Raw genomic sequence first — 13,817 nt, forward strand, 5'->3', positions numbered from 1 at the left:
ATAACGCTCCAGGATTGCCATGGCAACCGCAGCTCCAAGGATCGCTGTGCCTGCGGCAGGGATCCAGCGGGGCGGATTCAGCCCCAGCCGGGCCCACACAGGCGCTGCACCGGGGGGGGACGCGGGATCAGCCCCCCGAGCCCTCGGGAAAGCTTGGATCCGCGGGATCGGGGTGCGGGGAGCGCCGGGAGGGGAGAACCGGGATGGGATGGGAGGACCGGGAGGGGAGAACCGGGAGGGAAGCGCCGCGGGGCAGCAGCTCACCCCGGGCTGGAGCGGCAGGGTCAGCCCGAGCTGCCCCGCCGGGCTCCCGGAGAGAATCCCCGGCTTCTTCCCGGCTGAATTCCCGGCTCCCCGAGGCTCCCCGGCCGATCCCACGGCTCGTGCCTTTGTGCCGTGACAGAATAATTGGAGCTCCTCGTGCCAGCGGCGCTCCCTCCCTCTCTCCCTCCCTCCTTCCTTGCCTTCCCTCCCTCCCTCCTTCCCTCCTTCCCTCCCTCCCCCGAGCCCCGCGTGCTGCGCTGGGAGCGGCGCCGATCTCAGCCCCCCTTCCCTCCTTCCTTCCTTCCTTCCCTCCCTGCTCCAATCCCCCTGATCCACTCCCTGATCCCATCCCCCGATTCCATTCTTTACTCCAATCCCCCTTGGAGAAAATTCCATCCCCCTGCCAACCCCACCCACCACCACTCCAATCCCCCTGATCCCATCCCCCGATCCCATTCTCTACTCCAATCCCCCCGATCCCATCCCTCTGCTTCCATCCCTGCTCCCATCCCGGATTCCATCTCTGCTCCCATCCCTGTTCCCACCCCTGCTCCTGTCCCTCCTGTCCCGCTGCTTCCATTCCCAGCTCCCATTCCCTCTGTTCCCATTCCCAGTTCCCATCCCTGCTCCTGTCCCTCCTGTCCCCCCTGCTCCCATCCCCTGATTCCATTCCCAATTCCATTCCCTGCTCCCATCCCGGATTCCATTCTCTACTCCAGTCCCCCTGATTCCATTCCCCTGATTCCATTCCTTCTTCCATTCCTGCTTCCATCCCTGTTTCCATCCTTCTGCTTCTGTCCCTGCTCCCATCCTCTGCTTCCATTCCTGTTTCCATCCCAGTCCTGATCCTCCTGTCCTGCTGCTTCCATCCCGGATTCCATTCTCCACTCCAACCCCCTGATTCCATTCCCAGTTCCATTCCCTGCTCCCATCTCGGATTCCATTCTCCACTCCAATTCCCCTGATTCCATTCGCTGCTCCTGGCTCCTGCTTTTGTCCCTCTCTTCCATCCCTGCTCCCATCCCGTTTCCATTCCCTGTTCCCAGCCCTCTGCTTCTATCCCTGTTTCCATTCCCTGCTTCCATCCTGCTGCTTCTGTCCCCCCGTTTCCATCCCATTTCCATCCTCATGTTTCCATCCCCTTGTTCCCATCCCCTGCTCCCATTCCCCTCTTCCTGGTTCCCCCACTTCCACCCCACTGTTCCCATCCTCCTGCTTCCATCCCCAGCCTCTGTTCCCCTCGCTTCCATCTCCCTGCTCCCATCCTCTGCTCCTGGCCCCTTCTCCCATTCCCTGATCCCATTCCTGTTTCCACCCCTGCTCCTGGCCCTCCTGTCCTGCTGCTTCCATTCCCCCTGTTCCCATTCCCTGATCCCATTCCCCCTGTTCCCATTCCTCTTCTCTCATCCCTGTTCCTGCCCCTCCTTTCTCCCCGATTCCATTCCCTGCTCCCATCCTGCCGATTCCATTCCTGTTTCCATCCCTGTTTCCATTCCTGCTCCTGGCCCTCCTGTCCCGCTGCTTCCATTCCCTGTTCCCATCTCCCTGCTCCCATCCCTGCTTCCATTCCCGATTCCATCCCTGCTCCCACCCCTCCTGCCTTCCTGCTCCCATTCCCTGCTCCTGTCCTCCCACTTCATTCTCCTGCTTCCATCCCCTTGCTCCTGGTTCTCCCAAATTCCATCCCCTTGCTCCTGGTTCTCCCAAATTCCATCCCCTTGCTCCCATCCCTCCTCCCATCTCTGCTTCCATTCCCTCTCCCAATCCCCATAATTCCATCCCTTCTTCCAAATCCCAAAATTCCATTCCCTATTCCAATTCCCATAATTCCATCCCTGCTTCCATTCCCTTCTTCCAAATCCCAAAATTCCATTCCCTATTCCAATCCCCACAATTCCATCCCTGCTCCCACCCCCATCTCCTGTCCCTCCATCCCATCCTTCTACTCCTGGTTCCCAAACTCTGATCCCCCTTTTCCCACCCCCATTCCCATTCCCATTCCCTGGGCTGGAATTCCAGTCTCATTCCCACCAAACCTCTCCTGGCTCCACCCTGTGCTTCCAGATGTTCCCTGGATACAATCCTGCTCTCCAGAGCCAGCTGTTCCCAGATTTTTCCCTCCCTCCACAGCTGCATTCCCAGATTTTTTTTCCCTCCTGTTCCCAGCTGTGCTGCTGGATGCTCCCTGTCCTTCTATCCAGGATCCCATGGAATGAAATCCCAGAAATTTCTGGGATTTCAGGAATTCCCACAGGAATTCCCTGTCTCCATCCCAGAATTCCCGGCATTTTTTTGGGATCGCCATCCTGCCCCCCACATTCCCAGCAATTCCAAGGGTTGTTTTCCCATCCCAACAACTCCCAGCGAGCGGAGCCTGGAGCAGGTGATGCCCAGGAGATGTGAATTCCAGGAATTCCGGATTTTTGGGAATCCGAAGTGATTCCCAAAAGCCACCATGGGATCCCAAAATCCCTCCTAAATCCCTCCCAGAATTCCCACCCCTTCCTGCATCCGTCAGCTCCCAGAGCTCTTGTTCCTCACTTGCCACAATTCCAGAAATTCCAGACCTTGGGAATCCAAGTGATTCCCAAAAAGCACCACAACTCCGAGAATTCCAGGCTTTGGGAATTGAGGCGATTCCCAAAAAACACCACAACTCCGAGAATTCCAGACTTTGGGAACCCAAGTGATTCCCCAAAAGTGCCAAAACTCCAGGAATCCCAACCCTTGGGAATCCAAGCCATTCCCAAAAAGCACTGCAGCTCCACAGACATGGTTGGGACCTTCCTGAGCTTCCCTGCCCTTCGGCCACATTCCCAAAAATCGGCACATCCCAAAACTGGGAACATCCCAAAAATGGGAACATCCCAAAAACCAGTGCATCCCAAAACTGGGAGGATCCCAAAAATCGGAGGATCCCAAAAATTGGCACATCCCAAAAATCAGCATATCCCAAAACCCAATGCATCCCATAAATCAGAACATCCCAAAAATGGGAGGATCCCAAAAATGGTCACACCCCAAAATGGGTGCATCCAAAAAATTGTGCATCCCAAAAATCATTGCGTCCCAAAAATTGCTGCATCGCAAAAAACTGGCACATCCCAAAACCTGACGCATCCCAAAAATCAGTGCATCCCAAGAATTGGCACATCCCAAAAATCATCACATCCCAAAAATCAACACATTCAAAAAATTGTGCATCCCAAAATGGGCACATCCCAAAGGTCATCACATCCTAAAAATGGTCACATCCCAAAAACTGGTGCATCCCACAAGCTGATGCATCCCAAAAATCAATGCATCCCAAAAACCAGTGCATCCCCAAATTCGTGCAGCCAAAAATTTATGCATCCCAAAAATGGGCACATCCCAAAATTCATCACATCCCGAAAACTAGTGCATCCCAAAAAACAGCGCATCTCAAAACGGGGACATCCCTAAAATGGGCACATCCGAAAAATCATCACATCCCCAAAATCCTCCCGTCCCAAAAATCAGCACATCCCCAAAAAATTGACACATCCCAAAATGAGCGCATCCCAAAAAATGACTCATCCCAAAGATCATCACATCCCAAAAATCAACGCATCCTCAAATGGGCACATCCCAAAAAACGCTGGATCCCAAAACCCATCACATCCCCCAAACCAGCACATCCCAAAAATCAATGCATCCCAAAAATGGGCACATCCCAAAGACCATCACATCCCCAAAATCAACACATCCCAAGAAATGACACATCCCAAAAATCAGCGCATCCCGAAAATTGGCACATCCCAAAAACTAACGCATCAAAAACCTGGCACATCCCAAAAATCAGTGTATCCCCAAATTGGCACGTCCCAAAAATCAATCCATCCTGAAATCATCACATCCCAAAAATCACCACATCCCAAAAATCATCACGTCCCAAAAATCATAAGATCCCAAAATGGGCACCTCCCAAAATTCAACGCATCCAAAAATCATCACATCCCAAAAATCATCACATCACAAAAACCAGCACATCATAAAATCAGCACATCCCAAAAATCAGCACATCATAAAATCAGCACATCCCAAAAATCAGTGCATCCCAAAAATCTGGCCCATCCTGACATTCCCTCCCTTCCCACTTGGAATCGCCCATCCCTCCTCCATCCCTGCTCCTCCCTGGTGACACCCCGATGCCTCATCCCAGAATTCCAGCGATCCCAAAATTCCTGCATATTGTGACACCCTGAACACCTCATCCCAAAATTCCATCAGTCCCAGAATTCCTGCGTACAGTGACACCCCGATGCCTCATCCCGCCATTCCAGCGATCCTGGAATTCCCGTGTACAGCAACACCCCAGCGCCTCATCCTGGAATTCCAGCCATCCCAGAATTCCCACGTATGGCAACACCCCGAACACCTCATCCCAGAATTCCGGCAATCCCGGAATTCCCGCGTACAGCGACACCCTGGACGCCTCATCCCAAAATTCCAGCGATCCCGGAATTCCCGCGTGTTGTGACACACAGACACCTCACCCCGCCATTCAGTGATCCCGGAATTCCCGCTTATGGTGACGCCCCGATGCCTCATCCCAGAATTCTGGCCACCCTGGAATTCCCGCTTATTGTGACATCCTGAACACCTCATCCCAGAATTCTGGCAATCCCAGAATTCCGGCAATTCTCGGAATTCCCATGTACAGCAACACCCTGAACACCTCATCCCAGAATTCCGGCAATCCCAAAATTCCTGCTTACAGTGATTGCACTGCACTTGCAGTGCAATCCCGGAATTCCCAAGGAGACCTCATCCCGCCATTCTGTCAATCCCGGAATTCCCGCGTATTGTGACACCCAGACGCCTCATCCCGCCATTCCGGCAATCCTGGAATTCCCAAGGAGACCTCATCCCGCCATTCCGTCGATCCCGGAATTCCCGCGTATTGTGACACCAAGACGCCTCATCCCGCCATTCCGGCAATCCCGGAATTCCCAAGGAGACCTCATCCCGCCGTTCCGTCGATCCCGGAATTCCCGCCTACCCTTTTTCCGGACGACCTCCTCGGACTCGGGCTTGCGGCTGACGGAGACGACCTTCATCACCAGGTGATTGCCGCCCTGCCGGATCAGCGCCACCACCTGCTTGTGTCCCACCTTCACCACGTTCACTCCATTCACCTGGGAAAACGGGAAAAAACACATGGATCGGCATTCCCGACTGGAAAAACACGCGGATCGGCATTCTTGATGGGAAAATATGCGGAAGGAAGGCTGAAAATCCTGGATTTTCTGGCCTTTCCCATTTTTTTTCCAGCCTGGAGCAGTTGGAAGTTAATACTCAGTGACTGAGAGTTGCTGGAGGAGATGGGAATTGGGTTTTCCGGCTGGGAGATCCCAAAAAAATGGGGTTTTCCTGGTTTTTTGGAGCTTCCATTTGGCTCTGGAAGTGTTCAAAATCCATGGAAGTGCTCAAAATCCACAGAAGTGTTCAAAATCCATGGAAATGTGCAAATTCCCTGGAATTGCTCAAAATCCAATCCATTCCCCAAAAGCACCACAACTCCAAGAATTCCAGACTTTGGGAATTGGGGTGATTCCCAAAAAGCACCACAACTCCAAGAATTCCCAACTCTGGGAATTGAGACAATTCTCAAAAAGCACCATGACTCCAGGAATTCCAGAATTCGGGAACACAAGTGATTCCTAAAAAGTGCCAAAACTCCAGGAATTCCAGACCTTGGGAATCCAAGCCATTCCCAAAAAGCACCATGGCTCCAAGAATTCCAGCCTTTGGGAATTGAGGCAATTCCCAAAAACCACCACGACTCTGAGAATTCCAGACCTTGGGACCACTTCTCCCTGCCCGGATTTGGAGATGGGAAGTGACTCTGAAGGGACTTGAGGAAATCCACCTGCTTTGTTTTCCGTGGAATTCCATGGATGAATGGAAAGAATTCCAGAGCTGGAGTCACTCCCGGTGCCTGGAGGGGGAATTCTGGGAATTCTGAACTAGGAATTTTCCCACCTCTCCCTGGCGAATTCCCGTGGGATTTACCGGCGCGGGAATGAGATTCCAACGGAATCCATGGAATGGTTATCCAGGGAATTTTCCCTCGAATTCATCCCACAGGGATAACCGGAACCGAAGGATCCATCCTGGATCCACCTGGGAAACTCTGGAATTCTGTCCTTCAGGGGAGGATTTGCCACATCCCACACATCCAACAAAAATCCGGGAGAAATCCCTGTTTTCCCTCTTCCCGAGGGAATTCCCAAGGCTGGAATCTCCATTTCCTGTCTGGCTGGAATGGAAATTCCTGAAATTCCTGAGTTGCCGGAATGGGAAATTCCCGAAATTCCACCTGACATTCCCTGGTTGGGATACCCAGAATCCCCATGGACACAGAGAGAAATCCTGGAATTCCTGAGCTTGGAAAATTCCTCTGGGACAATTCCTCGTCCCTAAATTCCACATCCATGGGTTTTCAATCCCTCCGGAACGCAGATTCCCACTCAGCCCATTCCAATCATTCCCAACATTTTCCATGAAGGAATTTCCCCAAATATCCATGGGAACTGTTGGGAATTGTCTCCTGCTTTTAATTCCATTTATTCACCCCTGTTTATTCCCAAATCCCGGAATTCTGAAGGAATTCCAACAAAACCCTCAAGGATAACCGGATACCATTCCCCACTTCCACGGAATTCCATTCCAATCATTCCCAACATTTTCCATGAAGGAATTTTCCCAAATATCCATGGGAATTGTTGGGAATTATCTCCCACTCTTAATTCCATTTATTCACCCCCAAATCCCAGAATTCTGAAGGAATTCCAACAAAACCCTCAGGATAATTTTTGGGAATTTTCTCCCACCCTGAATTCCGTTTCCTTGCCCCTAAATCCTGGAATTCTGATGGAATTCCAACCTTCAGGACAACCAGATACCATTCCCAACTTCCACAGAATTCCTCGAATTCCTGCCTCGATTTCCCTCAATCCCGGAAAACCCCAATCCTCACCCCAACCCTCCGGAATTCCAGGACCGAGCCCCATTCCCAATTTCCCCCACCGGAGGATTTCGGGATGCGTTCCCCGAGGCCGGTAATTTGGGAATTGCTATTTTTAGGGATTCCTCTCTCCCTCTCTCCTTGGTTACTGGGAAACTTCGCCTCCCAAGACATCTGACGGAGAAATCCAAGCTCCGGATTCGTTCCCAACTCGGAGCAGAACATTCCTGCTTTTTTTTTTTTTTTTTTTCCCCCAGAATATCCCAAATTTTAGCATTTCCATAAAAAAAAATCAGAGCTGGACAAATCCCTTCCATATTTTTTAAATTTTTTTTTTTAAATTTTCCCAGCTTTTAACGCTCCCCAATTCCTGATTTTTCTCCAAATCCCGGCCTTTGATATTTCCCCGGATCCTTTTTATCAACCTCCCACACTCCCCAGCCGGAATTATCCGCATTTCCTGCTTTTTTTTTTGCTTCCTAACCTTTCCAGCGGGGAGGAGCTCCGGGAAGGTTTCTCATTCCCACATTCCAGAGGGGGAATTTTTTTCCCCAGCGGATTTTTCCCCCCCCCTTGATTTTTGGGCTCCTTGTCCTTAAAAAACCCCAGAATTTTTGGGATTGTGGAATGGCTAGGGTTGGATCATCCCATTCCCTGCCCTCGGTGGGATTTTCCCTCATTCCCAAGGGAAATGGATCATGGAATTATGGAATTTTTGAGGTTGGAAAAGCCCTAAGAGCACCAAGCGCTGATTGATATTCCCAAATCCAGGTTTCTTCATCATCCCCAGGGATTTGATTCCCTTCCAAAGCTTCCCAGCCTCTTCCATGGAGAAACATTCCCGAATATCCCATCTGAACCTCCCCACGTAATTCTGGGATCTCTCATCCCAGTGCTGAGATCCCACCTGGAAAATTCCCATTTCCCCTTCAATAAAATTCCCGGAAAACGACAAAATCCAGACCGAAATCCTGGAAATATCCACAGAATTTCCATCCATTTGTATCCCAAATCCTGGGATTTCACACACGGATCCATGGAATTGTGTGGCCAAAGTTCCCCACATCCAAAAATCCTCATGGAAAAAAAAATTCCAGGATTTAAAACCTCCCGGAATGGGGGGAAAACGCAAGGCTGGGAATTCGGGATTCTGCTCCGGAATTCCAGTTGGATTTCCCCAATCCCATCCCTGGAAAAATCGGATCTCATCCCAAACCAACATTCCATCACTCCTGGAATGTTTTATGGGATCCTGGAATTCCTGGAGGTTGGAAAAACCCTTGGAGATCAAATCCCAGAATTCCCAGCTCTGATCCAAGTCCTCCACATCAGCATGGATTTGAATCCCTCCTGGATGGAATTTTCCCAATTTCCAACCTAAACTGTGGCTGTTCCTGATTTTCTGGGAAGAATCCAGAATTCCTGGTTTTTCCGTGAAGAACCCAGAATTCCTGATTTTCCAGAAGAATCCAGATTTCCTGATTTTTCTGGAAATAATACATAATTCCTGATTTTCCAGAAGAATCCAGATTTCCTGATTTTTCTGGAAATAATACATAATTCCTGATTTTCCAGAAGAACCCAGAATTCCCGATTTTCTGTGAAAAATCCAGAATTCCAGATTTTCCGGGAAGAATCCCTGCCAACCTACCTTAAATGGAATTCAAGGCTGGAATTATCACCAAGGGTGGGTTGGGAGAATTCCGGGATGGACACAATTCCCAGAGGGAATGTGGGAAGTTTGGATCCTCCTGATCCACACCTGGAGAATTCCAGATCCTCCTCATCCACACCTGGAAAACTCCTGGAAGTTCCAACACCTGGAGGATTCCAGAACCTCCTCATCCACACCTGGAGAATTCCAGATCAGCCAGATCCACACCTGGAAAACTCCTGGAAACTCCACAACCTGGAGGACTCTGGATCCCTCCAGATCCACACCTGGAGAATTCCAGATCCTCTGGATCCACACCTGGAGAGCTCCCAAAGCTCCTCATTCCCAATCCTGCTGCTGAGGCTCCATCCCTGCTCCATCAGGAGCTCCAAGATTCTCCTTTTCCTTCCCATCCTTCCCCACCAGCCTCATCCTGAGGGAACAGGGACAGGAGGACAGGGAATGACCTCAGGAATGACCTCAGGAATGACCTCAGGCTGGGCCAGGGGAGGCTTGGCTGGGATTTAGGGAATATTTTTCCATGGAAAAGGTGGTCAGGCCTTGGAACAGCCCAGGGAGGTTTGGAGTCCTCATCCCTGGAGGTGTCCAAGGAATTCCTGGAATTCTGCTCAAGGTGGGGATCCCAGTTTGGACTCGGTGAACTTGGAATTTTTTTCCAGCCTCAATAACCCCGGGATTTGGAGGAAAAGCAGTGCCAGGCACTTGGGAACAGCTCCAGGATTTTGGGAAGCCTCGGGAAGCTCCGAAGCCGGAGAGAATCCTCTCCAGGCGGAGCAGGGACAATTCTTGGTGTCACACTGGCACCAAAAGGAAGTTCAGGGAATTTGCAAGGCTGGAGCTGGAAAATTATCCACGGAAAATGTGGATGGGAGAGCTGGGAATGTTGCCCTGGAGAAGGGAAGGATGCAGGGAGAGCTCAGAGCTCCTGCCAGGGCCTGAAGGAGCTCCAGGAGAGCTGCAGAGGGACTGGGGACAAGGCATGGAGGGACAGGACACAGGGAATGGCTTCCCAGTGCCAGAGGGCAGGGATGGATGGGATCTTGGGAAGGAATTCCTGGCTGGGATGGAATTCCCAGAGAAGCTGTGGCTGCCCCTGGATCCCTGGCAGTGTCCAAGGCCAGGCTGGACACTGGGGCTTGGAGCAGTGCAAGGTGTCCCAGGGTTGGAATTGGATGGATTTTAAGATTCTTCAAACCCAAACCATCCCAGGATTGTGGGAATTCTGGAATCCTTGCCCATGGAATGCTGGCAGTGCCCCAGGAGGGAGAGGCTGGGAAAAGTGGGATTTGCCCTGGGATTGGGGCCGGGGGAGCTTGGATTGGATCTTTGGGATAATTTCTCCATGGAAAAGTGTCTCCAGCTATCCCAAATCCCTCCAGGCTCTGTTTTCCTCTTTCTCCTCTCCATGGAGAACCAGGAGTGGGAATTTCCCAGTTCTCCTCCAGCTTTCCCTGGAGAAAGATCCTGAAATCCTCTTTGGGATGAGAATCGGGATCAGATTCCCACCTGAAACATGTCAGGCAACACAAAAAACAGGATATTTATCCCGTGTGGAATCCTGGAATGGTTTGGGGTGGGAATGGAGCTTGAATCCCATTCCATGGGTAGGGACAATTCCCACAATCCCAGATTTCTCCAGCCTGGCCTTGGCCATCCCAGGGATCCAGGGGCAGCCACAGCTTCTCTGGGAATTCCATCCCAGCCAGGAATTCCTAATTCCCAAGATCCCATCCATCCCTGCCCTCTGGCACTGGGAAGCCATTCCCTGTGTCCTGTCCCTCCATGCCTTGTCCCCAGTCCCTCTGCAGCTCTCCTGGAGCTCCTTCAGGCCCTGGCAGGAGCTCTGAGCTCTCCCTGCATCCTTCCCTTCTCCAGTAGGACATTCCCATTTTTCCCAGCCTGGCTCCATCCCAATCCCTTTTCAATCCCAACATTCTGCACATTTCCATTGGAATCCACCATTCCATAATCTCTTTCCAACCAAAGCACGGTTCCTGACCAACCCTCAGACCATTCCTTGGCTTTCCCACCGGAAAACCCTTTTCCCCACTTTTCCAAAATCCAGCCTTGGCCTATTCCCACCAAATCCAGGACACTGCAAATCCCATGGGAACATCCCAACTTCCTCCTCCAGCGAGGAAAATCCCTAATTTTCCACCAAATCCAGGGAATTTCCCTAAAACCACTCATCAATTCCCATCGCGTTCACCACGGGATGGAGCGGCCGAAATTCCAAGGGGATCCACCAGTTCTGGGAGAAATCCCAATTCCCGGAATTTCTTGGGAAGGAGCAGAATTCCACACGGATCTCACCTCGATCAGAAAGTCCCCCGTGCGCAGCCCCGCTCTCCAGGCGACTCCCTCCACATCCACGGATTCCAGGTACTGCAGCGCGGGGAATGCCGGCGTGGGAGTGAACTCCTCGATCGGGGTTTCCGCTGGAAAGCACAACGGGAAGAGGGACGTGAGGGATTTTCCCAGGGAATTCCATAATGCTGCACGGCAGCAGCGTTCTGGAAATCATGGAATTCGGGATTTATCTGGGTTGGAAAATGGAGTTCAACCATTCCAAGGGTTGATCCACGTCCCTAAGTGCTTCAAATCCATATGGATTTGAATTCCAGCAGGAATGGGAATCCACCTCTGTGCCAGGGCTGGAAAAGCTTTTCCAGGAGGGAATTTTCCCATTGTCCAACCTGGATGTCCCCTGGAACAGCCTGAAAGCATTTCCCCGTTTTCTGTTTTCCCTGGGAGCAGAGCCTGATTCCCACCTCTGTAATGGAATCATTAATGGAATCAATGATGGAATCAGTGATGGAATCAATGATGGAATCAATGATGGAATCAATGATAGAATCAGTGATGGAATCAGTAATGGAATCCAAGATGGAATCAGTAATGGAATCCAAGATGGAATCAATGATGGAATCAAAGCTGGAATTAATGAAGGAATCAATGATGGAATCAATGAAAGAATCCATGAAGGAATCCATGAAGGAATCAATGATGGAATCAAAGATGGAACCAATAAAGGAATCAATGGTGGAATCAATGAAGGAATCCAAGATGGGATCAGTAGTGGAATCAATGATGAAATCAATGAAGGAACCAATGATGGAACCAATGAAGGAATCAATGATGGAACCAATGATGGAATCCAAGACAGAATCAATGCTGGAATCAATAAAGGAATCAGTGATGGAATCAATAATGGAATCAATGATGGAATCCAAGATGGCATCCAGGATGGGATCAATGAAAGAATTAATAATGGAATCAATGATGGACTCGATGAAGGAATCAATATTGGAATCAATGAAGGAATCAATGATGGAATCCAAGATGAAATCAATGATGGCATCAATATGGGAATCAATAATGGAGTCCAAGATGGAATCAGTAATGGAATCAATGATTAAATCAATGAAGGAATCAATAATGAAATCAATGATGGAATCAAAGCTGGAATTAATGATGGAATCAATGATGGAATCCATGAAGGAATCAATGATGGAATCAATAAAGGAATCACAGATGGAATCAGTGGAGGAACCAATGAAGGAATGAATGATGGAATCAATAAAGGAATCTGTGATGGGATCAATAACGGAATCAATGATGGAATCCAAGATGGCATCCAGGATGGGATCAATGAAAGAATTAATAATGGAATCAATGAAGGAATCAATATTGGAATCAATGAAGGAATCAATGATGGAATCCAAGATGAAATCAATGATGGCATCAATATGGGAATCAATAATGGAGTCCAAGATGGAATCAGTAATGGAATCAATGATGAAATCAATGAAGGAATCAATAATGAAATCAATGATGGAATCAAAGATGGAATTAATGAAGGAATCAATGATGAAATCCATGAACGAATCAATGATGGAATCAAAGATGGAACCAATAAAGGAATCAATGGTGGAATCAATGAAGGAATCCAAGATGGGATCAGTAATGGAATCAATGATGAAATCAATGAAGGAACCAATGATGGAACCAATGAAGGAATCAATGATGGAACCAATGATGGAATCAGTGATGGAACCAATGATGGAACCAATGAAGGAATCCAAGACAGAATCAATGCTGGAATCAATAAAGGAATCAGTGATGGAATCAATAATGGAATCAATGATGGAATCCGAGTTGGCATCCATGATGGGATCAATGAAAGAATTAATAATGGAATCAATGATGGAATCAATGAAGGAATCAATATTGGAATCAATGAAGGAATCAATGATGGAATCCAAGATGAAATCAATGATGGCATCAATATGGGAATCAATAATGGAGTCCAAGATGGAATCAGTAATGGAATCAATGATGAAATCAATGAAGGAATCAATAATGAAATCAATGATGGAATCAAAGATGGAATTAATGAAGGAATCAATGATGGAATCCATGAAGGAATCAAAGATGGAACCAATGATGGAATCAATGATGGAATCAATGCTGGAATTAATGAAGGAATCAATGATGGAATGAACAATGGAACCCAAGATGGAATTAATGAAGGAATCAACGACAGAATCAATAATGGAACCCAAGATGGAATCAATGAAGGTATCAATGGAGGAATCAATGAAGAAATCCAAGATGGAATGAATGAAGGAATCACAGAGTCATCTGGGTTGGAAAATCCCTTGGAAAACATCGAATCCAACCATTCCCAGCGCTCCCAAATCCACCACTGCCCCACATTCCCACAAACAACATCCCCAGGTTCTTTGGACACTTCCAGGGATGAGGATTCCACAAATTCCCTGGAAAAATTCACCAACTCCAACCCCGGCACAGCCCTGGAGCCTCCTGGGCTCATGAGATTCCCAGATCCACGTGGGAATCACAAGGTCCTGGAATTCTGATCCA

At 49.2% G+C, this 13,817-nt stretch overlaps 1 protein-coding gene across 7 annotated transcripts in view; it reads right to left on the minus strand.

The window, feature by feature from the left end:
• The window catches only part of SHANK3 (SH3 and multiple ankyrin repeat domains 3), a 138,864-nt gene that overhangs the window by 36,118 nt on the left and 88,929 nt on the right, over positions 1-13,817 (minus strand). For all 7 annotated transcript variants that reach the window (XR_014856288.1, XR_014856286.1, XM_085081180.1 and 4 more), the window contains 2 exons: positions 11,244-11,368; positions 5,288-5,423 (listed from right to left, as the gene is read on the minus strand). Coding sequence is in view for 5 of the 7 variants with exons in the window: in XM_085081180.1 (XP_084937306.1) it covers positions 5,288-5,423; positions 11,244-11,368 (261 nt within the window). In the remaining 2 variants the exon portion in view is untranslated. The remainder of the gene's footprint in view (positions 1-5,287; positions 5,424-11,243; positions 11,369-13,817) is intronic.

Source organism: Lichenostomus cassidix, chromosome 1Aa (assembly GCF_008360975.1).
Source record: "Lichenostomus cassidix isolate B80296 chromosome 1Aa, HeHo_3.0, whole genome shotgun sequence".
Taxonomy (NCBI): Eukaryota; Metazoa; Chordata; class Aves; order Passeriformes; family Meliphagidae; genus Lichenostomus; species Lichenostomus cassidix.